This window comes from Muscardinus avellanarius, assembly GCF_963383645.1.
Source record: "Muscardinus avellanarius genome assembly, chromosome: 14".
NCBI classification, from domain to species: Eukaryota; Metazoa; Chordata; class Mammalia; order Rodentia; family Gliridae; genus Muscardinus; species Muscardinus avellanarius.
In genome coordinates this window covers 45,946,865-45,972,470 of record NC_137800.1, presented here as the reverse complement: position 1 = coordinate 45,972,470, position 25,606 = coordinate 45,946,865, and the positions used below count along the sequence as shown (strand labels likewise).

The 25,606-nt window shown below is 36.5% G+C and overlaps 1 protein-coding gene across 2 annotated transcripts in view; it reads right to left on the bottom strand.

Annotated features, from left to right (window-relative positions):
• Positions 1–9,127: 9,127 nt before the first annotated feature.
• LONRF1 (LON peptidase N-terminal domain and ring finger 1) overlaps positions 9,128–25,606 on the bottom strand; it is a gene marked incomplete at both ends in the record, with an annotated part of 31,051 nt that continues 14,572 nt past the window's right edge. For both annotated transcript variants that reach the window (XM_080710455.1, XM_080710456.1), the window contains 6 exons: positions 9,128–9,286; positions 15,086–15,238; positions 18,160–18,322; positions 18,424–18,582; positions 21,318–21,439; positions 24,469–24,583. In XM_080710455.1, the coding sequence (XP_080566581.1) occupies positions 9,128–9,286; positions 15,086–15,238; positions 18,160–18,322; positions 18,424–18,582; positions 21,318–21,439; positions 24,469–24,583 (871 nt within the window). The remainder of the gene's footprint in view (positions 9,287–15,085; positions 15,239–18,159; positions 18,323–18,423; positions 18,583–21,317; positions 21,440–24,468; positions 24,584–25,606) is intronic.

The window sequence follows — 25,606 nt, the reverse complement described above, 5'->3', positions numbered from 1 at the left end:
ACTTAGGAATTGGATTCCTGGGTCACATGTTAACTACATTTCACCTTATAAGGAACTTCTAGTCTGTTTTCCAAAGTGGCTATACCATTTTGAACTCCCACTAGCAGTGTATGAGAGTCCCAATCTTTTCACACTCTTAACACTTATTTTCCATGAGTTTTGTGGTTGTCTTCTGTTTTCACTGGCATTTACTACCCTGTTTGGAGCTGACTATCTAAATGTAAGAGGTAACTCATGGGTCTGGTCTAACCCCACTGATGTGGAAATATTCTTGGAACTAAAGGTATACTTTTCTTTCACTCTCTGGCTTGCAATCAGTGTTTCTTAAAACCTTTGGTCTCGCCATTTACTTTCTTTTATTCTTGCTTAGATTGCATCTCAGCATCTCAGCATGCTATACTGCTCAACAGTGATTTGCTCTGCATGTTGCTTCTTCCTTACTTATCTCCATATCCGATTTGTTCATAGTGAAGCACTTTATGAGCCCTTTATGTAAACCCCTTTCCCGTCTTTCTCTCCCCTTATTCCTATTCTGTCCTTCTTGCCCTGCCTTTGGGGTCTAAGCCATCTTGCTTCCTTAGAGTAAGTTGACTGCTCCCAGTGGTATTGGTTTATAGTGGAAGTGAATTAAAATTTGGGGAGCATTCATAGACTGCTCAGCAGTAACAGCATCTTGAAGAGTATAGAAGATATTACATATAATATGTATGTAGCATTGGGGGATTTTTCTTATTTAAATATTATATGCTATGTTTTTGGCTTTTTATATTTTATATTTTATTTATTTATGTATGTATTTACTTTGGTGGTACTGGGGTTCCTGGAAGCCCTTCTACCTCCAGGATACACTCCCAACAGGCTACACTCCCAGACCTATTTTTTAATTTTTTTATGTGGAAACAGCGTCTCTTAAGCCAGCGCAGCTGGCTTCGAACCTGCGCAATCCTCCTGTCTCTGCCTCCCAAGTGCGGGGATTACAAGCGTGCGCCACCATGCACTGCTGGCTTTTTATATTTTATATTTTGATTTCTCATCACTGAAACTATTGTGTCAGTTAACTTTGTTGCTATAATAAATTACCTGATATAAATCAGCTTATTAAGACAAAAGGCTTATTTTGACTCCTGGTTTCAGAGGTTGCAGGCTATAGTAGGTTAGCCCTGTTGCTCTGGACCTATGGTAAGGTGGTACATCATAGCAGGAAGCTGTGGCAGAGGAAAGCTGCTCACCCCATGGCAGCTGGGAAGCAAGAGGAAGAAGAGGTTGGGCTCCTTCAAGGTCATGGCCCAATGGTCTATCTTCCTTCTGCTTGGCCCCACCTCCTAAAGACTCTACAACCTCTTAATAGCACCAATGACTAGTGACAGCGTCTTTAGCAAGTGGGTCTTTGGGGGACATTTAAGATCCAAACCATAACATTAATGAATGTTATAATCAGGACAGGCCACAAGTGCTGAGGCAAAGAGAAAAAAAGTCATGCTGCTTGAGAGGTTAGGCATTTATTTGGCAGAAGCGGTGTTTCTAGTTCAGCCTCCAAGGATAAGTAGAATTCCATTATTTAGAAAATAGGAACATAATTTTCAAGGCAAGGGACCGATGCAAAGAGGTACAGTGAGAAGTCCTTTAAGTCTACTGTTTTAAGGTAGTTGGGACATACATACAGGAAGGGTCTAAGAAGCACCACAGGTTGAAGCTAGAGCTGAAGAATTCTGACTTGGTTTTTCTCTGACAGGGAACATCAAGGCTTTTTGAACAAGATGACTGGATCAGTGTCGTGGAAAGATTATCCTTGGAGGAAGTGAAGAGGGCCAACAATGGGAGGATAGACAGAGTAATTCAGGAAAGGGGAGATGGTCTAGATAAGTAGTCAATTAGTAGTCTTCAAACATTTTTGCACATGTACCCCAAAACAATTTTTTAAAATCATGTTCCCAGTGTATAAGTTGAAGTATAAATTTTTTATAAATTTAAGTCATAGCAAAAATGTTATTTTTAGATTATAGTAATGATATCTTAAAATAAAATGGTATTAAACCTATTTTAAATATATCCAATGGAATAAATATGATAGCATTTTTTCTCATCAATATCTACTTGTTATAAAATATACAAAATCTTTTAAAATTCTTTTTAGCCTTTACCTTGTATTTCCATTTCACTCCTTCTCCAAGAATGTTATGGTTGTGTATTTTATACGTGAAAGTCTGTTATTGCTCATGATATTTTCTTAAATATAAGAAGAGAGGAATTAGATTTACTATTCATCACAGATGAATTCTTAGGCCATTAATTTTTGAAATAATTACATATGAAAGTTGAAGAAATAAAAATGGATTTCCTTAAAACTACAGATTCCTTACTACCCCTTTGGAAAGCTCTGCATGCCTCCAAGGTACACTTACTCCCATTTGTAGGCCAAGCATTTCAATGAAGGCTAGGGAACAGGTAAGATAAAAAAGGGGGAGGGGGGCAAGAGATGTAGGAAGAAACCTGATGCGATGACAACACAATGAGAGAGCATGGTGAAACATTACTAACAGAGTTCCTAAGTGGATGGGGATAGCATTAATTTAGGAAAGTCAATTTTGAGCCTATGTCTTTAGACATGTTAAGTTTAAAGGATCTGTAGAACATAAAACTGCATCTATTCAGAATATAAATATGTGACTGGCCCTTAGGAGACCGCTCTGGGTTGGAAATAAAGATTTGGAAACCCCTATCATTCCAGTTTTAATGAAAGCCACAGAGGTGGTTGAGATTTTCTGAAAGGGAAAAAGTGGGAAGAATTTTTCAAGGATCTGCTTTCCCACCAGGAGGATGTAAATACTTTGCAAATCCAGTGCTAATTTATACTTTTGATTTTTCCAGAATTCCCAGCACAGGGTTTGGGAAATGTGAATGAGTAAATGTCCCCTGCATAACCAATAAAGGAGGTGAAAGGTACCAGTTAAGCCTTATATAAGCACGAACATCTAGATTCCCTCCTTAGGACTCATACAGACCTGTAAAAAATTTTTTTAAATAAAATTATTGACAGCTAACAGCAGATGACAGCTTTTAAAATCAAGGGAACTTGGCTGAAGAACTCGATTTTATCCAGTTATTTGCTTTTATTTTTAGGGCAAACATGAGTCAACTCCTTTGTCTAATCACAATGGGAAGATACACAAAGGAAGTTTCCCAAAGACTGCTGTTAAAGATTTATGTACCAGTAGCAATTTATTACATTCTGAATTTCTTCAAGAAAACAAGTAAGGAAAATAATCCCTAAGCAGATTTTTCTCTCAATTTTTACCCCTAGAGAATGGCAAGTTCCAAGTTGTATTATATCAACTTCAAAATATTCGGCCTTGGCAAAATCTCATTACGGAAACTGTTACCATTATATTCTTCATCTTATTTTTCAAACTAGCACCATTTTCTCTATTTGGGGTAATGGTCCCTTGGGTTTGAAATCCTAGGCTTATCTGATACTGAGTCCTTATTCCTTTTACCTCTTCCACCTCTCAATTGGAAACCCACTGAATTCTACTTCAGTGCAATCTCTTGAACTCATCACCACCTCCCTTGCCACTTGTCTGTTTTTCTTCGTTCTTGAACTTACCTAACTACAGAGGGTCTATGTCTCAGTTTGCAAATTCGTGTGGACAAGAAATGTTGTATTTCTTCATTTTCTTTAAATAAAGCAACATCTGCTTCTGAACAGTTTATACTCTGGTGAGATGGTAAAAAAAAAAAAATTCAACCTCTATCATTTTTTAAAACATTATACTCTCTCACAGAAACGATATTTAAAAAAAGTCACAGCCGGGCGTGGTGGCGCACGCTTGTAAACCCTGCGCTTGGGAGGCTGAGACAGGAGGATCGCACAGGTTCAAAGCCAGCCTCAGCTACTTAGTGAGGCTTTCAGCAACTTAGTGAGACCCTGTTTCCAAACAAAATATTAAAAAAAAGGTCTGGGAGTATAGCCCGGAGGTAGAAAGCCTCTGGGTTCCACCCCCAGTACCACCAAAAATAAGTCACAGATTTTTAAAACTCAGAAATCTTTGGGAATTGGGGCATAACTTAGTGGAGGCATACTTGTTTAGCACATACCAGGCCCTGGGTTTGACTCCCAGCACCACGAAACAAATCTAAAGTATCTGGCTTTAAGTGATTATCAATTACCCTCAAACAGAGACAAGGTCTCTTGAAGGTTCAGAGATCCTGCTGCTTCTACACCATTGATTGGGATAGGAATTCTGTGCCAAATTAGAATACTATAGCCTGGGATCCCCTGCCTTCCCAGCTCTACCAGAAAGCCACTCCCCAACTGAGACTTTGCTAATTACCAAATGCCATTGAGCAGTATAAGGCTTCCCCACTTTCTCATAAAACCCATAGATCTCTATCTCAGAAACTTCTCTTTGATTAATTCTCATGATATTGCCTCTCTTCTCCTCTTTCCAGAACTTTGCATTAAACCCTTCAATGGTTTGGGTTTTATCCTGAGTCAGAAAGAACATTGCATTTCTGCTTTACACCAAGCCACTTACCCTGAGACCAGAAAAACAAGCCGAGTTACCTAGTTACATCATCTTAATAGCTATGGGTATACAAAGAGAATATAAGTATTTCAATAAATTATTCCGACATATATCCAAATTATGTAAAAACTTGGCTATATATCTACATATAAACAAAGTTTACCCTACATAAGATATTTTATATGGCAAAATGTAATAAATTTAGTTTATGCTCTAACTCTAACTGAGCAAGGCAACGGTGTTGTTACTTTACATCCTGAATATAAATTTCTAAGACAGCAGGTGTTGTTTCTCAAACATGTAAATGAAAAGCAAAACTGAATTCCAGTCTTAAATTTCTCTATGCCTCTTTATTCAACTCATGGAGCGATTTCATCTGCAAGTGGCTTAATAACTGCTGCAGACTAAAAATTTGTAGCAAACCCTTAAAAGCAATGAACACCCCCATTTATGTCTTGTAAACAAGAGTTGTAACTGTATTATGTAAGAACTATTGAAACTTGCCTGGCTTTCTTGATTTGTGTTCTTTAAGGATAAATCCTTGACTTACCCATTGAATGCTAAAGGGAGCACAGTATAACTGAGCAATGTCAGAATTTATTTTTTATAGTTTATAAAATCCCAGTTTGTATAGAACTTTCTCCACTTACACACTTCTATATCCCTACCCTCCCAGGGCACACTTGTTTAATGAGTTAAAAGAACTCTACCTAAGAGCTTGTTATAAATTCTACTTAGTTATAAATTTATAACAATGGCTATCTCTCATTTGAGTATCTATTATGTTACATATTTATATGTTGTCTTCAATTCCAATTTTGAAGAAAAGGTAATTGAGGCTTAAATATATGAAAAGGCCTGTGTCTAAACAAAAAGGAAGCCTTATTCTTTCATAGTCCTTTCTACTCATTCTTCTATAGTTCATCTATAGACTTTAATGATTCATTGATTCAACAAACTTCTATTAAAGCTTTTAATGGTGACCAAGACACTCTACCACATATTTTTCTACTCTGAGATATTTTGGGGCATTGCAATATTCTCAAATGTAAAAATACTGAGTTTGTTATCTTGTTCATTTCCCTCAAATTTCTAGGATCTGGCTTATCTTTGTTGGTTGAGAATAATCATTTAGGTTCTTGTTTTAATCGAAGGTTGACTACCTGTGTAATCATGGAAAATACTAGAACATGCTGCCACATTAAGGTAGGTCAGTGACCTGTGCATGCATGAGTACTCTCCCATCCTGTTAGGGATCAGTTCCTGTTAAAGGTTTGTGGCCTTCTCTGGCCCAAGGCCCACATTCAATGCTTTGGCCTGAGAACAACTGTTACCGCCTCCTACGGACCAGCTTAAGTGAGGCCAAGAGCCAAATGCCCCGCTGTTTCAAGCATTGCTTTCCACGGGGAAATTTATCTAGACCCTCTCCTAGTTTGTCTTCCTTGTAGTTACTCCCAGAGTAACTTCCTAGTCTTCCATTTCTGCCAAGCCATGCTTTCTTCTGATGTTTTCAACAGATACCGTTTCTGGATCTCAGATATTCCTCAGAACCATTGGCCAATTGATGGAATTTGGGTCTTCAAATGCCATTAGATTCCATTTTATTTCTGTTTTTAGAAATATTTGGGGAGGCCGGGCGTGGTGGTGCACGCTTATAATCCCCATGCTTCGGAGGCAGAGACAGGAGGATCGCGCTGGTTCGAAGCCAGCCTTGCTGGCTTCAGAGACCTGTTTTGAAGTAAAAATATAAAATAGGCCTGGGAGTGTAGCCCGGAGGTAGAAGGGTTTCCAGGAACCCCAGTACCACATATATATTTTCATGTATATAAATATATCATATATATTTTCATGTATATAAATATATCATATATATTTTCATGTATATAAATATACATATTTTCATAAATATATATATTTGGGAAGAGGAGGCAAAAGTATTTGTGCTGTTCAGCCATCTTAATCTTCCTTCTTCACTGGTGTTTATTTTAATTATGTTTATAGTCAAGACCACATATATCCTAAATCTGTTTTAACTCTGGCCACCAGTCCTAAGATTCAGGAGCCTGGTATATGTATTTATTTCAGTTACTCCCTTAAGTACGATATGCAGAATTCAAATAACGATGGAGTTGAGATTACTTCTACCTGAGTAAAGGTGCATGAGTTGGACCTTGAACAAAAAGAATTAAACATGTACACAGGTGTTTAAAGTAGCAACTAGCTGCTTTGGCTTGAAATGTTGAATTTAAGACAGAACTTAGGCACCTAAAGTGGTAAAAGAAAAAATTCTTTTGCTTCTTTTGCTCTTTCTTTTCTAATAAATCATTTGGAAGTTGCAGTAGGAAATAAATTCCAGATTTGAAAAAAATCCATACATAGACTACCTGCTAGATCATTTGTTACAGTTAGGATCAAATGACATATAAGGCCCGTAATTCCATTGATAAATGTGTCCACCATACAAACCACTTACTGCCTACTTGCATGTATATGCACACGTCCATTATATATTGATGTGGATTCAATGCAAGGTTACTGCTTTTGTCATCTGTCATCTGCTAATATTTTGAAAAACATAGGTAAACTCTTCATTGATACTAACAAATCTCTTCTTAACTGGCATTTAATAGTTTTCTATTATAAGAAAGTTTAATACTTTAGGAACTACTGTTAAAGGTACTATTGAGAAATGGCCCATCCCTTAGATGTTTTCTGCAGAACTACTGAACAAATATTTATTTATTTATTTATTTATTCATTTATTTATTTTGGTGGCACTAGGGGTGGAACCCAGAGACTTTCTTCCTCTGGTTTATACTCCCAAACCTATTTTATACTTTATTTGGAAACAGGGTCTCACTAAGTAGCTGAGGCTGGCTTCGAACCTGTGTGATCCTCCTGTCTCAGCCTCCCAAGCTCAGGGATTACAAGCATGCGCCACCAAGCCTAGCTTGAACAAAGTTTTAATTGGCCTAACTGAGAATAAGAAGGGGCTCTCTAGAGTCATTTATGAAGGCTTTTGTTTAAAAATAAGAAGTATTCAACATTAAAAGATGATTTTATATATGGAAAATATCTGAATAATTGAGGGCACAAATAGTCAACTATAAAGAGGAGTCTAAAATGGGGTAGAATCTAGGTAAGAATTTTATCTTCATTTCATTCTAAGGAGACATGGATTTTTAAAAGGTTGAAAACAGTGCTTTGGGTGATGTGATGGCTATAGAAACTGAAGCTTTCTTAAGATACTTCATTTTTGTTAAAAAAATGACTGAAGTTTTGTGAAAATCATATAGCTCATGTCCTCTGTCACAAAACAGTAAGCAAAAGTCATCTGTTCTTTACTGTATGTAGTTTGGTTCCTCTACTGATCTTTTTTTTTTTTACATTGATCTAAAATTTCAAGAGAAAAATTATTACGAATTTAGCTTTTATTCAAAATTAAATAAGCAAAAGCAAAAATTTTAAGAAACTTACAAATTACTTACATAAAAGAAAGTTAATATGGACAGTCACAAGTTTGCAACAAATAATTACAAAAGTATCTAGGGCAACATGAATATAAACCGTGTCACAGCATGGAGATCTAACTGTGATATGAATAAGGCATAACTAACATTTGCACCAAGACCAGAATTAATAAACAAAACAAAATTTTAAGGGCTTAGTTCTACATTAAGCTTCTTCTCTTCCCCCAGATCCTTACTGAGTTTATACTATGTAACTTTTAAACAAATACATCATGTTAAACTATAAATTACATAGATGGGCAGTTCATGTGAAAAGCCCCTTAAAATGTACAAACTAACTGGTACTGAATCAAGTTCTCCATTTACCCTTATGTACAATTAAATGTAAACCATATTTTCACAGTTTTAAGTGTTTTGTGAATAGATGCACAGTACCATGTCAGGTTTGCAATTGTTCCTGAAAACTGGCTCTAGGTTCTGCATCCAATGCCCACTGGCCACTGGGATGCAAGTATTTACATAAATAAGAAACTGTGTCATAGTCAATGGTCAAGACAGAGCAGTATTTCCAACAAAGATTGATACTCAGTACCATATTTTACATACTTGTGCAAATATAAGCATTAGGACAGATAAATCTGAGGCAAATTTAATTTGCAAAAACTTCTACCACTATTGTTGTAAACTTGGGCAATAAATGACCCTCAGAAAGTTCTGCTCTCTATGGCTTTTTTTTTTCCTTTTAAAATTTTAAAGCCAGAGAAAATGCACACATACTACCCACACATGTGCACACATGTGCACGCGCGCACACACACACACACACACACACACACACACACGCCACATACACACAGAATTCAATTCAATTTAGAATGTGGTATATAGTGCAACTTCATCACAATGTACAGGTTTAACACACATTCAGTGCGTGTTCTCTGTGCAAGGTCTTAGTGGTCTAAATCCTAGTTGAAGGTATTTATTTGTAGATCCACATGATTAAGGAGGCTGAAAGGAAAAAAAAATTCATTACATTTCTCAAACCAGCACTGGATGTGCAAAGGCAGCAGACAATCTGGCTGTCAACAGAGCCAGATCAGGGTAACTTTAAAGTAAGATCCAAGCAGTGAGCTATTTAGATTGGTCTCTAGAAAAATAGGTCAGTATATGCTGTATCTTTGTCAATCGTTCTTCCAAAGTCTTCATTGACAAAACTGACAGCTGGTATCGAGGATCTACAGGAAGAACTGCAAGAAGCCACCAACACCAGGCAGGTCCATTGGGGGTTGCCTAAAATTAATCAACAGTTAACTGATTAATAAAAAAGCATTTATGTAACAGTAAAAGATCACTAAAAAGCCATGTTTTACACAGCACTTTACTATATGCCAGGAGCTATCTCAAAATTCCCTTAATAATAATGTAAGGCAGGCTACTAATATGCCCATATATAGGACAAGTGAGGCCTGGGAACAATGTACTTGCTCAGTATCTCTCCGCTTGTATACAGCAGAACCACGATTTCAATCCAGACCTGGATCCACAGCCAGCACTCTCTCCTCTGCATTGCATGGCCTTGAAGCAGTTTCTTAACCTTAGACTACTGATATTTGGGGCCAGACAATCCTTTGGTGAAGTGAGGCTACCCTGCAGTGTAAAACATTTTGTAGCATCTCTGCCCTCTATGCACTAAGTGCCAGCACCAGCTGTGACAGCCCAAACTGTCTCAAATAGTGCCAAAATGCCCCATGGGAGTAAAATGACCCTTAAGAATTGCTTTAGAAGATGGCGACCGAGAAAAGCGGGGCTTAAGAGCCCCGCTAACAACCAATCTCCATTACCACAAAACCAGCGCCTTTCATAGCCAGAAAACACCATCACCAGAAAAACAAAAAAACCACCAGGCTCCAGAGAGAAAGCGGACTGAGAACAGAGCTCAGAGCCACAGAGGAGATACACGCGCCCGAGGACGCGGCAGCAGCGCCATAATGCCGGCGGTAGCGGCAAACTCACCGGACGGCTACAGCAAGTCAAGGTGAGCCGCTGCGGAACAGCCAGGCGGGACCTTTCGGCGCAGAGAGCATTTAGAGCTCCCAGTGGCTGAGCTCAGCACACGCTGCAGGAACTCAAAGTGGAACTCAAAACCAGAGAAGAAAAAATACGCCAGCCTCACGGCCGAGGGCGTGACAGCGGCGCCATATTGCCACCAGCGGCAGCAGCAGTGAATTCACCGAGTCCAGTACAGCTACATCTGCGTACTCAAGAACAGTGAGTCAAATTGTGGGCCACAGAGGAGAAATCCCAGTACTGTACCCCCTGGGACTTGACCCAGTGAGGGAGTGGGGGTGGCAGAGATATCACACCATAGGAGAACGTGCAACCTGGCACCCCCCACAGTCTAAAGCAGCCTCTATCGACTCCCTGGATCGGAGACTCTGTGATACAACCCAGTAAAGGAGTAGTGGGGTCTGAGATACTACAGACTCGAGATCCAGAGCACCTTAAGTGAAGTCATAGTGACCCAAGGGAAGAACCCAGAGAAGGCACAAACCTCCGAAATCATGGGAAAGAGGAATAACACTGGGGCAATGAATGCCCACAACCCCACAACATCAGAACCTGATAAAACAGAAAATCAGAGATTTCTAGAAGATCAAATCAGGAAAATAACTGTAGAAATAATAGAGGTGCTTCAAAAAGAACTCAGAGAGAGCCAAAAAGAGATAAAGGATGCAATTAATGAAGTAAAGGCCTCAATTCAAAGCACAAACAACCGATTAGACCACATGGAGAACAGAATCTCGCTCTTAGAAGATGAGCAATCCAAAAATGAACGCATAGTTTCTAATCTAGAAAAAAATATCCAACAGCAGGAATCTGACATTGAAGAAATATGGGCCCATCTTAAGAGAGCTAACCTAAGAATAATTGGAATAGAGGAGGGAAAAGAAAGTGAAACCAAAGGGATCAACAATCTCTTCAAGGAAGTAATAGCAGAAAATTTTCCAAACTTAGAGCAAGAGGTTGATACACAGGTCCAGGAAACTTATAGAACTCCCTTTAGACAGGATCGGAGAAGAGGATCCCCACGTCACATAATTGTCAAAATGACCAATGTGGAAGCCTAGCAGAGAATCTTAAAGGCAACAAAAACAAAGGGCCAAGTGATATTCAGAGGCAAACCAATTAGAATCACTCCAGACTTCCCAAAACAAGTCATGAGAGCCAGAAGGGCTTGGAGTAACATATTCCAAACTCTGAAAGAAAACAACTTCCAGCCAAAAATGTCCTATCCAGCAAAACTTTCTATCAAATTAGATGGAGAAATAAGAAGCTTCCATGACAAACAGAAACTGAAGGAATTCATGTCTTCAAAACCAGCACTAGAGAAAATACTCAAAGAGATTAACTACAAAGAAGAATTAGGTAACACTCACCAGAACCAGAGAAACAAGACTTTACATCCAACAGACAACTAAGATTGGTTATCTGTGGAGATTCATTATTTATGTTAGTCTTTTACCTATCTCTAAATTGTATTGTTTGCCTTTATTGTTGTTAATTTTTAGGATTTCTAGTTGGAATATTAATATACCTTCAGATATAGCATTTGGAAATATTTTATCCAATTCTATTAGTAACTTTTAACTCTGTTTACATTGTCTTTGGATATACAATATTTTTTTTATTATTTTTTAGGGAGTTTGTATATTCTTCTGTTGCCTGTGCCATTGAAATCATATCCAAGAAATCACTGCCAATTTCAATGTTGCGAGGTTTTATGACCCAGATTTTCTTCTAAAAGTTTATAGTCTTAAGATATATATTTAGGTCTTTTATCTATTTTGAGTTAATACTTGTATGTGGGATTAGGTAAGGGTCCAATTTTATTCTTTTCCATGTAAAATTTTATTTTTCAACAATATTTAGTTAAAAGATTATTATTTCCACCACCAAATGTTCATGGAAACCTTGTCAAAAATAACTTGGCAATATAGGGAAGAATTTAGCTCTAGGCTTGTATTTAACTCCAATGGTTTATATATCTGCCTTTAGAACAATACTACACTGTTTCAATTATTGTAGCTTTATATGGTTTGAAATCAGAAAATATATATCTTCTAGCTTTGTTCTTTTTCAAGATCGTTGTGGGTACCTAGAGTCCATATTCCATATTAGGATAGATTTTTTTTCTGAAAAATAAATATATAAATATATGATAGTTTCACCTAAAAAAACAAAAAAAAATCCTCTGGTAGGAAAGAAAGCAAAAAGAAATATTGAAATGTTATCTTTAAGTCATCAAAAGCTTGGTATCAGACAAATGAAACTGTTATGTGAGATTAACATTTTTAATTTTGGATAAATTGCTATAATACTAGATGTCAACCACTAAGCCAAGCATGGGAAGGAGGGATGGGAAGAGAATGGGGTGGGGATTGGGTGGGGGCTGACTGGGCGATGTGTGCATGTATGTCTACAAAAGTTTGTATCCCACTATAATGTATGAATACAGTGCACCAATAAAATAAAATTAAAAAATAAAAAAAATAAAAAAAGAATTGCTTTAAAGCATTAACAGTTAATTGATATTCAAAATTTTCTCAAAAATAAAAAAATTAAATTCTAAAGAAAATAAGAAAAAAAAAAATCTTGGCTTCCAGTTTAGTTTGAAAAATAACTATCTCCAGCAAAGAAGATCCTCTGATCCTCTGATGTTTCAAGGGCTGACTAGTGGCCACTGCCAGAACTAGGAATTTATATGAAAGGATTTGTAACCTATCCTTACTGCTGCACACTAAGTTACTTTTCATTGCACTTGAAATGTTAAGTTTCAGAATGACAAAATACGACAGTATCCCTTAATACTTTAGAGCCAAGTTAGACTCTACATTTGTGTATTGTTTGTTCTCAACTCAGCATCATCATCACATCCTACATTCCTAAGACATCAGAAATTACATTTTCCAGAATCCCTTCCTCCTTATGGCTCCAGGTTAGAATCAGCCAAGGAAAATACTCATGGGAGATGCAGAATTTGGGAAAAGTTCACTATTCTCTGGAGACTGTTATGAAGTATGAACAGCAACTTTTCAGAGAATTTTTTTTTTTTTTTTTTTTTTTTTTGCGGGTCTGGGGATGGAACCCAGGGGCATTTGACCTCCGAGCTACACCCCCTGCCTTATTTTTTATTCTTAATTTTGAAACCGGGTCTCACTGAGTTGCAAAGGGCCTCACTAAGTAGCTGAGGCTGTCCGTGAACCAAGATCCTCCGGTCTCAGCCTCCCGAATGCTGGGATTACAAGTGTGTGCCACCACGCCCAGCTTCAGAGCATTTTTGAAACCCACCTGCTCCACTGCCATAAATACTGATATACTGGTAGGGACTCCCAAGAATCACAACAATTTCCCCACAATTTCTCAAGAAGCACTTTGCTTTGCTGTTCCAGGTGATCTGTGGTGATAGATTTCCTGACCTCTGATGGAGAAATCCCCAACCTTTACTCCTCCGGATCTCCAACTGATATAAACCCTCACCCCATAGTACGCCCTTCATTCTTGATTACCTAATCAGAAAGTAGTAGAGAACTAGGTAATAAAAGTTAAGGGTAGTGGAAATGATAGGAAAGTAATGTTGGATTTTGGTATATCTTTTAAAGATTAAGATGCACATGTTCAATGCTGTTCTTACTAAAGCCTATTACTATGTTTAATTAGATTCAGGTGGCCAGGATAAACAAAAACATGTGGCAACTGATAACATTCTAAACAGAGAATGAGTCCTCGATTTGGAGATGGCCTGATGTTGAAATTTCCAGTTCAAGTGAAGGATTCAACTGGGATGCAGACTCACTTAGACCAACCTTTGAAAAATGGAACCAGAAGTAGTATGTATCATACTGAGATCTCTATCCTCATTTACAGTCATTTCTTTATAAAAACTGGTCACCTTCTGACTATAAACACTTTATTCAATTAAATTTAAAAAGCTTATCCCTAAGAGTTGATTCTTTGATGAGTCATACTAGGTTTCCCAGGATACGGACCCCTTCCCTCTTGATACCTCCTGCAGTATCTACTACACAGATCTACGTGCACAAAAAAGCACTGATACACATTAATTAGACTACACTTCCAGCCCCCACCGAATTTTTATACATGTCAAACTTCCATGGAAGTTAACCATGTATAGGAAGGGAATTCTGATTCAAGTACCTTAACCTGGCTTTTTTCCTATGCATACCAAGCCTTTCCCCCAAGCCTATATCTGTGCCTACCTACGAAAAAGCAAAACTGACATGAAGTAAAAATGATGTATTGCTTCTAAAGCTAATGTGTTGCCTGACATTTAGTATTTTTCCTTTAAAACTGATAATGCTTCTCCAATCCAGGTTCATGACCCTACTTATAGGAACCATGTCTATTGTAGCCCATTTTCCAAGTTTGATAGAAAATTGTTAGGTACTTTAAGTTATAGATGTTCTTGCTAACGAGCATTGTGCCAGCCTTTAATTCAGTGAATTTATATAAGCATGGACATCAGTTTCAATAAACTTTTGTTTTCATTAAAAATGAGTTAAGCATAAACCCTAAGTACTGAAGCAAGACCTAAAGAATGAGCAATGAAGTATTAAACATGAACAGACAAAAATGGGGCAAGGTGATAAAGGATAAAAGCAAAGGTGAGCAAAGATTTTCTTAAAGTATAGAAAATGATACATCTTTACACTGTCAAAATCTAAGAGCAGGAGCTGATGAGCTTGAAGGCACAGTTCTCAGTCACAGTTTAGATGGTAATATACCACTATAAATTCCTTTTCCTTCCTTTTGAAAGTCCTCGGTAAAAACTTTTTCCCTCTCCAACACTCCCTCCTATAGGTATCTCAGCTGACACCTATCTGTTATTTCTATCCTCTCTATGTAAAATGAAGTAGACACCACAGCTCTGAAGAATACGGTCATGTTTCTAAAATGGGGGTGGGAGCAAAAGAAAAGCTACATAAAAGGAAAACGAAAAAAAATTTTCAAATCTAATTTAGGTTTACAAAAAAGGTGAGACTTTTGCAAGCAATATCAAAGCCCTCATACCTGAAGGTTTTCCTCCCTCTCAGGCATTGATCCAAAGTGCTGAAGAATTTGGCTTCGAAATCTGTCTCTTAAATTTTGAAACCAACTGCAGGCTTGAGAGTATACCAGATCATGCAGCTCTTGAAGACTCTTTATCTCATCCTCATTCTCCACCTAGAAAGAAAATAGCCAGTAAGAGATCTGTGTCTAATCTCCCTGTCCAGATCACCATCCCTTACAGAAATGCAAAAAAGTATCAGAAAAGCAGGGGAGTACCTATTTCAGTGCTGGATTATCAGACGGCACTGGCCTTAAGCACTAATATATATTTCTACTTCAAATAGTGCTAAAGGGAGAGACTAAAAGAAGGCAACAAGGCCTGACCCAACCTAACTTTACTGACTTGGCAGTGCAGCATCACAAAGCCCTGCTGACAGCACCCAAGGAGAAGAAAGGTTGGGCGTGAGTTCTGGGCTCAAAGGTCTACACAATTTGGAACTCCTTTTTGTCATTTGAAAGAAGTGGAACATGAAAGTTGAAGAAGACAGTTGCTACGATAAAAGAAAAAGAAAAAAAGGGAGGTCAAGGTTCAGACACATGGCAGAAAGTAAAAATAGGAGAAGAGAAATAAAGACATCTTTTACCATGAAACTAGGTCAAAACACAAAAAACAGCAATAAGTAACTACACATATAAAGCCAGCAAATCAAAAGTTAGAGAATAATATATACACTGATCTGCTTCTCCTGTTATATATATAGGCCCAAGGCTGTGGCTACCTCTATAACCTGCCTCTGAGCATGTGCAATTCAGGCTACTGAATTTCCAAACTGCAAATGTAAAATTAAATGCATGTCTTCCAGCCCGAGACTCAACAGGAATCTCAAAGAACACAGGTAGAAGATCTGAGTTTTAATCCATCCATCTGATATCAATTACTTTAACACATTTATATCCCACTTGCTACGTGCCTGTCTCATATACATTAACTCATTTAACAAATAGCAGGTGACTCAGCTTTTCACACTTCAAGGATGACTAATACAAAGACAATAAAAGGACTCTGAAAAGCTTGTGAAATATAAAAGGTTACGACTATAGCACACACAAGACAAAAGAATATGCTTTTTAATTTTTAAGAAAATCAAAATGAAAATTAAATCTGAACTTTAAAAAGCATCAACATTTGCATAATAGCTTGACTGTACTTGATGCCACTGTTTATTCTAAAATGGTTAAAATGGTAAACTTTGTTCATTGTGTATTTTACAAAAACAAAACCAAAATCCCAATACAAACGAAAACAAAATGAAAGTAGAGGACCTTATGATTGAACAATTCTGGTCTTAGAAAGACTATCATGATTTAGTCACCCACTAATATACATGGGATTTAGTATGAGCAAGAAATAAACATATGACTTGTGAAATCATTAAAACAAAGCTCCCCCCCAAAAAAATCAGCTGCTTTATACTCTCATAAAACTCAAGGAAGCAAACTATGTGCTGTAGTAAACAGGAAATAATAATGAGTTTCAGATGAGAAAAGAAGACAGCTAGGAAACAAAGAATTTTTAAAAGTGTTTAAAAATTTTTAAATATTAATAATACAATAGGACTTGAAGTTCCATTAAGAGTCACAGAAAACAACTGCCATAATAAAAAAATATTTTGATATAAAAAAATTTGGTAAGTCTTTCCAGTATGGGTAAGAAAATCAAGAGATTTTGACATCAAATCCAATAATGAAGAAGTAAATATACATAAAATTAGCATAGAGTTATTGCCTTGGGCAAATGTTTCCATTAACTAAGCATACCTAAGGTTCAGACTAATATATCAAAAGTTCACCTACCAAATATGGTACAAAGTATCCCATGAAATCTTTATAATAAGATAGGACAAATGTTATCAGATTAGTCAAGTGTATTACCAGACAGGCAATATGGTATAGTAATAAAGTGCAGAACATGGAGTCAGAGAGCTGACTTTCAATCATTTTTGTTACACTACATACAGAAGTTCAGGCAATTTAATTAACACTCCTTACTTGTATTTTCATCTTCTATTTAACAGTTGTAAAAATTCAATGAGCTAATATTTGTGAAAATATCCAATGCCAACATTCACTGAATGTCAACTGAAATGAAGAGCCTAAATAGATCAACATACAAGTGACTACTAGAAGATCTATGTTCTTATAATGCCTTTTCCAAAGAGAGTGCCTTCAATTTGATATTTATAAAATCATAGGTCATTTTTTCAGTACCTCAACTAACTGCAGTTTGGTATAGGCCCTGGAAATATCAAAAGGACCGCATTAACTCTATCCAAAAAAGATACTACTATATACTACACCCAGGTGAGATATCACTAGCATATACCTTGACAGTGTTTTATTTGTGATGCCCAAAGTTTTAACACAGCATCCAACTGTATTTATTATTATCTTCGGCACAGGAACAATCTTAATATATAGAATAATTATTATAGAATTTTATATGTTTACCATACATCAAATTTCAGTCTCCTAATTATATCATCTTTAGTCAAGTGTGGTGGTGCATGCCTGTAATCCCAGTATTTAGGAGGCTGAGACAGGAAGATTGTAAGTTCAAGGACAGCCTCAGAAAGTAATAAGACTCTCATCAACCTAGCAACCTCCGTGTCTCAAAGTAAAAATAAAATAAAATAGGGCTGGGGATGTAGCTTGGAGGTGGAACGTCCCTGGGTTCAATCCCTATTACCAAACAAATAAATCAGCTTTGATTACTAATAAATCCAATAAGGCAAGACAGAGATTAGCCACCTTTCCAAACTTGGAAGAGTTGACAGTCCAATTTAGTCAAATGCTATTGTCAAGTAACTATCATGTGTATGTACACATAAAAGCTAGGGACTGGGCTGGCTGGTAAGTCTGTAAAGAGGATATAGGTTCCAGTCTCCCAAATTCTACTGAATGTACAATGATTGAAGAGCAAGATACGTCTCTGATAGGAAGGATTCATGTGCCTAGAAGGTATCAGCTTGTATACCATACACCAATATTTCCTTGAACAGAGTAGACCAGACTGTGCTAGAAAAGAGCATTAATACCTTAACATCTTCTAGATATTCAATGTCTGCAGTGCAATATCCATCTTTCATTCCTCTTTTTAAAACCCTAAACCTCTTTCCTCCAACTGTATCAACCACAGATCTTCCATCAGGTAAGAAATGTACATTTCTGATTTGTAGCATACAACCATACTCTGCAAAACTAAAAGAAAAATTCTGATTAGTGTCAAAGTCCAAGCAGAAGTATGAAAGTTCTCATCTAAATTGCATAAATACAAATATTTAAGCTCACAAGAAGTATACCTATTTTGTGTGTCACTGACACACATTCCAAACTGTTTGGTTCCAGTCTGTATACTTCTTCGAATCATCAGTCTATATCTTGGCTCAAATACATGAAGAGGGCAAGGCACAGTGGGATAGGCCATAGTGCAAACAAATATTGGGACATTCCTGGTCAAGCTGAAGAAAAAGAACTTCATTATTTCATGTCAAAACAGCCAACAAAAATTAGTGAAACTTTCAAGAGTAATAAATAAATAAAAAACATATCAGTTCTAAATAAAATGGTTTTAATTCCTGACAAGAACAAGAATCAGCATTTCTTTAATTAAGCTCACATTAATTCAGTATTGTTAATTCTAAATATCGGTTTGTGATCCTATTATTTCTAAGAATATATATGAATTTTGAGAAACCATGTTATAGAGAGCTACTAAGTATCTTTACAAATTAAAAAAGAATTTACTGTAACTGATATTTTATGTTAAAGATCTAAGCCAGGCATAATGGCACATGCTTGCAATCCCAGTTATACTTGGGAGATTGAGACAGGAGGATCATAGGTTTGACGTCAGCCTCAGCAACTTAGTAAGACCCTATCTCAAACAATAAAAAAATAAAATAGGGTTGGGGTGTAGTTTGGAGGTAGAATTCCTCTGGATTCAACCTTCAGAGCCAAAAACAAAAACAAAACCTAGAATAAATTGTAAAAGGACTGTTGATTTTTCTCAGCTATATGACATTCAGTTACTCTTGAATAATTTTAAAAATAAGCTGGCATAATAGACATAAATAATTAAAAATCTGTAGGCATGATACACTTTCAGACTACCAAAAAACTTAATTCAATAACATAAGACGTTTTCCCAGATAACGAAAATAATGTAACATTTTTCACTGCCAGATTGGTAGATGTTAAGAGAAAGATAAAGAAAATGCCCAGGTTTGGCAAAGATGGGAGAAAAACTGGCAGTGTGGAGACAGGCTGAAATAATATCAGCACAGTAAAGAAGCACTGGGCTCCGTATACTTAGAAACCTTATTTTTGATAGAAATGTGCTTGAAACCAATAGGTCTACTTTTAGAAATAGTCCTACAAACACTTTATGAATTTTCATTCAACATTAGCGAGTAACCAAAATTTGGAAGCAAAAAAAGACTAATAAAGCATAGCATATCCCTAAAATGAAATACCACGGTTTCTATTAAAAGATGGCGTGTGCTGGGCGTGGTGGAGCACGCTTGTAATCCCTGCTCCTGGGAGGTGGAGACAGGAGGATTGCCCAGGTTTGAAGCCAGCCGCGTTGGCTTAAGAGACCATTTCCAAAAAAAAAAAAAAAAAAAGTATAAAAATAGGTCTGGGAGTGGAGCCTGGAGGTAGAAGGGTTTCCAGGAACCCCAGTACCACCAAAAAAAAAAAAAAAAAGATATGTCTAACATTGACTTAGAAAAATTGCGTTAATGTGAAGAGGGCATTATAGAACAATATGATATGATCTCATCTGTTTAAGCCATATTTTTATAAAGTCTGGAAGGATATATGCCAAAATGCCCATGGTAATTCCTCTTAGATTACTGATTGTGGCTTTTCTTCTGCTCATTTATTAGTTTTCTTCAAAATGACAATTTACTTATGTAAATGTGATATTTAATAAAATCATGTTTTAAAATATGTGTTAAAAAATAGCCCCACTAGTTCAAAGCAAGATTCTCCCCAGCTTCTCTCCACCTCTCCGATTTCCTCAGGGTAGAATTTAGCCTTCTCTTGATTTACCACGCACCTGGGGTGGTCTGGCTATTGCACTATGCTAAAGATTTCAAAGGTCTAACTGCAGCTTTCTTACATCTCATTTTTTCAATGTTAATCAAAAAGGTCAATAATCTTCTCATCAGAATATTTTCTATCATAAAATCATATCTTCTATGGGAAAACAAATCACTATCAATTTCTATAAAGAAAGGAAAAACTGGAAATTTTTCTTCTATTAAAGATCTCTGGCCTAATGAAGATATTTGATGAGCACACAGTGAAAAAGAAAAGGCTACAAGCACAATTGTTTTAGAAAGTGAGAAATAGAATTAATGTTTTGAGAAACAATGGAAGCAAAAGTTGTTAAATAAAAACAGTATATTTAATTACAATGTTTTTCAGTGTGTTCAGTTAAAAATAAGTGGAAGAGTCAGAATTAAGAAATTAAAAACCTGTGAAAGAAATCAGAGAGACCCAAGTGACTGACCAAAGCGGAAAGAACATTAAAGGAAAAGAGCGAGAGAAAAGTACAAGAAGGAAGGAGGCACCAGGCGTGCACAGCCAGGCCCAACATACTGAGCTCCGATTGGCTGTGTGTCCCCCTAACAGTGCTATGTACTACTAAATCCCAAGTCACTTCTGAGTGTTTTACCTGCCTGATACAACTGAGTTCTACTCCCAGTCACTATTTTTTCTGAGGATTTGGCCCCTAAGTCATTCCTTTAAATTTCAGATTTTAGCCCCATCCAAACCCCTAGTTGACTAAAAATTCTCCCACTAACTCAGGGTACTTATTCTGTCTTCCTCCTGCACTACCATGATACCTGAGAGCTGCTGGTACCATCCATGTCACTGTTGTAGGCTCCACCTCTCTACTCCCGTTCCTCTGCCTGATATCACTCAAGAAATTCTTCCCTACCTCAAATACTACTGTAGTCCAAGACTTGAGGCAGTAATTCTCTATAGAACATCTAGATGCTACAAAATGAACCCTTACAATTTTCTGTCTGCTGAAGACAAGGGAAATTAACCAGTATTTAAAATGTATCTTTGCTAGACTGACTTGAACTAAAGACAGGACCCAGCATATTGTGGGAAGGCTTCTCTTTACTATTTTCAAGGGTAGTGGTTTTTAATTGGTTTTGCTTTATGAGAAGAAACTTACTGTGAGAGCTCAGCAGTTTCTTCATCATATATTTTTTTTCTCTCAGACAGTTCATCAGGCAGATACTTCACTATTAATTCTTCCAACAGCTGTGTGACACAGTACCTCCTATCTGCTAGATACTAAAAAACAGTATTATTTTACATTCCAGTAGTGGTTTTCCTACAGTATAAAACAGGTGAAACAGTTTAGCTGAGATATTAAAGCCTTTATTGTATACTTACACAGTCGATTCTGAGTAAGTTTAATGAGTGAAGTGGGGAACATTACAATGGGCTACCGTTCACAAATAAACCTGTCTGCAGTTTTTCTCAAGAGCATCCAAGATACATGGCTGCAACTTGAAACAAGCACTCTATATGTAAAAGAATGTTTCTTGCTATGATCAAAAATCTTTTATTAGCAGCAGTCAGCTCTGTCCCCCCCACGCCATCTCCCAAAAGCCAGTTTCCACCTGATTCATGGTCCTAAAACTATCCTTTTAACAAAGAACCAAACAAAAACAAACAAACAAAAAAGATAAGAATGAAGAATAAAAAGCATTTCCCTTATTTAAGAAAAGCAAAACAATTCCTTTTTTGGTTCCAACTTTTAGAGGCAAAGTCTCTAGATAATTTTGCTTTTAAAAGTTTCCCTTCCATTGTCATTCACTATCACTCAGATTTTATCAATATATTGCTTTTCCTATGTAACTCATTCCTCCCAAATTCATATAAAATATTACTTGTGCTAGTCCCTAAATGCTCTATAATATAAACTGCTATCCTCAGGCACTTCTGGTCATTCTCTATTTCAACTGATAAAAGCAATCTATCTCACTCCTGCCTATGAAACACCTATTTATCCTTCAAGGTTTGGCTCCAATTTTACCTGTTTCATGAAGCCTTCCTTAATTACTTTTGTCACCCTAGAACCCCATATTATACTGCTTTTTATCACATAGAAAGTATTTACCACCACCCCTATACCATATTATATAGGTATGGATACATTATATCTCCCTAAATTAAAAATTGCTTAGGGCAAGAGACAAGGTCAAAGTGGATACACTGAAAGTGCCCAATACATATTTATTAAAAACATATAGTGAGGAAAAACTCTTGGGAGACAATCACAAGACAAAGAGAAGCCATTCTTTAATCTGTAGAGCCAGAAGAGATAAGGGTTTTGTCAATATCCAATGACAAATAGATTAGGAGATGAGTTTGCAAAAGTAGCTACAGAAGTGGTTTAGAAACTTGAATATGAATCAAGGCTTGTTAAAATATGGGTTGCTGAGTCCTGTTCCAGATTCTGATTTATTGGATCTGGAGTGTGGTCTGAGAGTCTGCACGTCTAACAAATTCTCAGGTGATACAGATGCAGCTGGACAGAGGAACATATTTTAAGAACTATGACTGAAGAGAAATACCCTTGAGTAGTTGATCCATACACAGACAAACACTTTATCATTAACAATAATCAAATTATGGTCACAATAAAAAATCCTCTTACCATTTTCTATTAAGTTAATTAAAATATTTGAAAATTTAATGTCCATGTTATTAAAGTTGGGGAAATATGGCCACCCATTATATTACTGATAGGAGTCTAAATCTGGGTAATATTTCTGAGGTTGTGGGTAGGCAAGCGGGCAATTGGTTTTAAGAGTTTTATATAGCCTTTGATCCAGTAATTCACCTCCCAGGAATTTAGCCCAAGGAAATGGTCAAATATGCACACAATTATCAATTTTAAATGATGTACACAAAAATATGGCATATATAAAAAATACTTCTATATCCGATAATAGAGAACTGTACTGTTAGGCCACACTAAAAATCATGTCTTTAAAGCTAAAATTATAGAGCACACAATATTATTTTCAAATTATATATTACATATATTTAGATTTTTTATATTATATAGGATATCTTTAAAGTTGGACACAAGATAAACATTTTAAAACTGAATGTTCATTATATTTTCAAATAATATGCTTACTATGTTTTTCTTCGAAATTCATTTTAAGACATTTCTAAACAAAATCAATGGATCTAAAAGTTAATTTTTTAAAAAGCATAATTATACTAGAGAATATCTTAAGGAATATTTAATCTTATGATAAACTAAAAAATAGCATGTTTAGAATACTTCATCTGAAAACAAGGATCATATTAATTGAAAAAGTAACTCTTGTTTTCTGACTGCAAACATTCTACATATGGCTTTGTTTTCCATGTAAGTTTTATTTGTATATCAAATGTAACAATATGTTTGTGTAATTATGCTATCTCAGAGATGTGCTTCCTATATAATTTTTTGTTTATCTTTTGGAGACCCATTTTTTTCAATAATCCCATGAGTGACAACAGTCACTCTTCCCACTGACACTCTCACTGATCACTCCTCAGCATCACAGGGCTTGGGCCACACCTTAGTCCATCTCCAGCCACACAAGCATGATCAAGAGGGTGCTGTTCCCCCCCACCCTTGAGATCAGAAGTCTGAGATCTAGTGGTTTTCCAAGACAGGTAATTAGCACTGATTGCTGACTCTGAGAGAAGGAAATGTGAGAAGTTGTGCCATCCTCTTCCCTTGAGTCCATCACTTTCCTGAGCTGCTCTGTCCAGTGTGGTAGCCACTAGTCACATACGCCTACTTAAATTTAAGCTAATTAAGTGATATTAAGACCACAGTTCCTTGGTCAGACCAGCCATAACTAAAGTACTTAAATAGTTAAGTGTAGCCAGTGGCTACCATATTGAGTAGCAAAAATACAGAACATTTTAATCAGTGCAGAAGGCCCTATTGGGTAGAGTTGTCTAGATGTTAAGGGAACTGGAAGAGCCCTCAAATATGGCCTATTATTGAGGGCAAAAGACAGTGAAGAAGGATTTTTCTAATATCAATATTATTAAAATTAAACCTATCCATGAACAGGTAACTGACCACAAGTCCAAGAAGCTTGGTCTCTAGGACCTATCTTCTTTACTCTCTCAATTTTACTTTCTTCCAACATTAGCATATGTGTAATAAAATGCTGTCCTTTTAATCACTTGGCATACATAACTCATTCTGAACATGATAATCACTATTTCTATTGTGAACAGAAATCACACTATGTTGTCAAACTTAAGACCAATTAACAGATACTAATACAAACATTTACCTCTTTCAAGCTTTCTTTGCAAAGGGGACAATATGGTGCATGATCTAAACAACGCTCAAGACAATTCTTACAGAATGAATGTCCACAAGGGGTTGTTACTGGCTCAAAAAACAACCTGAAATTAACCAAAATACATGTTAGTTTCCACATTATCCACCAGAAAAGCCTAAACTAATAATGCAATGATAACACTAATATCTACTTAGAGAAGGAAGAAGGGGGGACTTGTGGGAAGGAGAGAAGGGAAGGAAAATGATAAGTGCAACTATACCCTCCAGAACTTTTAAAAATTTCTCCATCAATAAAGGTACCTCACAGTACCCCCCAGTCTAAAGCTGCACTAATACAACAGCCATTGGACACATGTTGGCTACTAAGCATTTGAAATGTAGCTGGACCAAACTGAGATGTGCAGCAAATATACACCAGATTGCAAAGAGTTTGTAAAAAGTAGAAAAATGTAAAAAAAAGACATTAATAATTATTAGTTTTTGTATAGCCTTTTTATTCCCAATTTATCATCAACTTAAAATGGTCCTTTTTTTTTATTAAGCCTTACTACACAAGTCATAAAAAAGAATAATAAATATTGAGTTCTAAAGAACTATTAGGCTAAATACTTGTAAGACTCAATGCAAAAAAGCTGATTGTTTACTTTATAATTGTTTCCTAAAACAAGATATTCCTGCATTCCCTAGAAATACTGTTAAGATTTATACGTACTTTAAAAATTATCTCATCTCTTCACCTGATATATGAAGAATTGAAGGTTCAGAATTCAGACACTTGTCCAGGAATATAGCTAGCTCTTTCCAGCCTAATGTAACTACACTAGGACTCCTGACTCAGTCCTGATTCTACAATAATTTATACAAATGAAAAATATTCTTTGAAAACGTTGTAGTTTAGAATTAAAAGAGCTGTGTGTGGTGCCGCACGCTTGTAATTTCAGCATTTGGGAGGCTGAGACAGGATTGTGGTTCATGGTCAGGCTCAAGCTATTACTTACTGAGGCCCTTTGCAACTCAGTGAGACCCTGTTCCAAAATAAAGAATTAAAAATAGGGCTGGTAGTGCCTTTTGGAGGTACAATGTCTCTGGGTTCCATCCCAGTATCGCAAAAAAGAAAAAAATAGTAA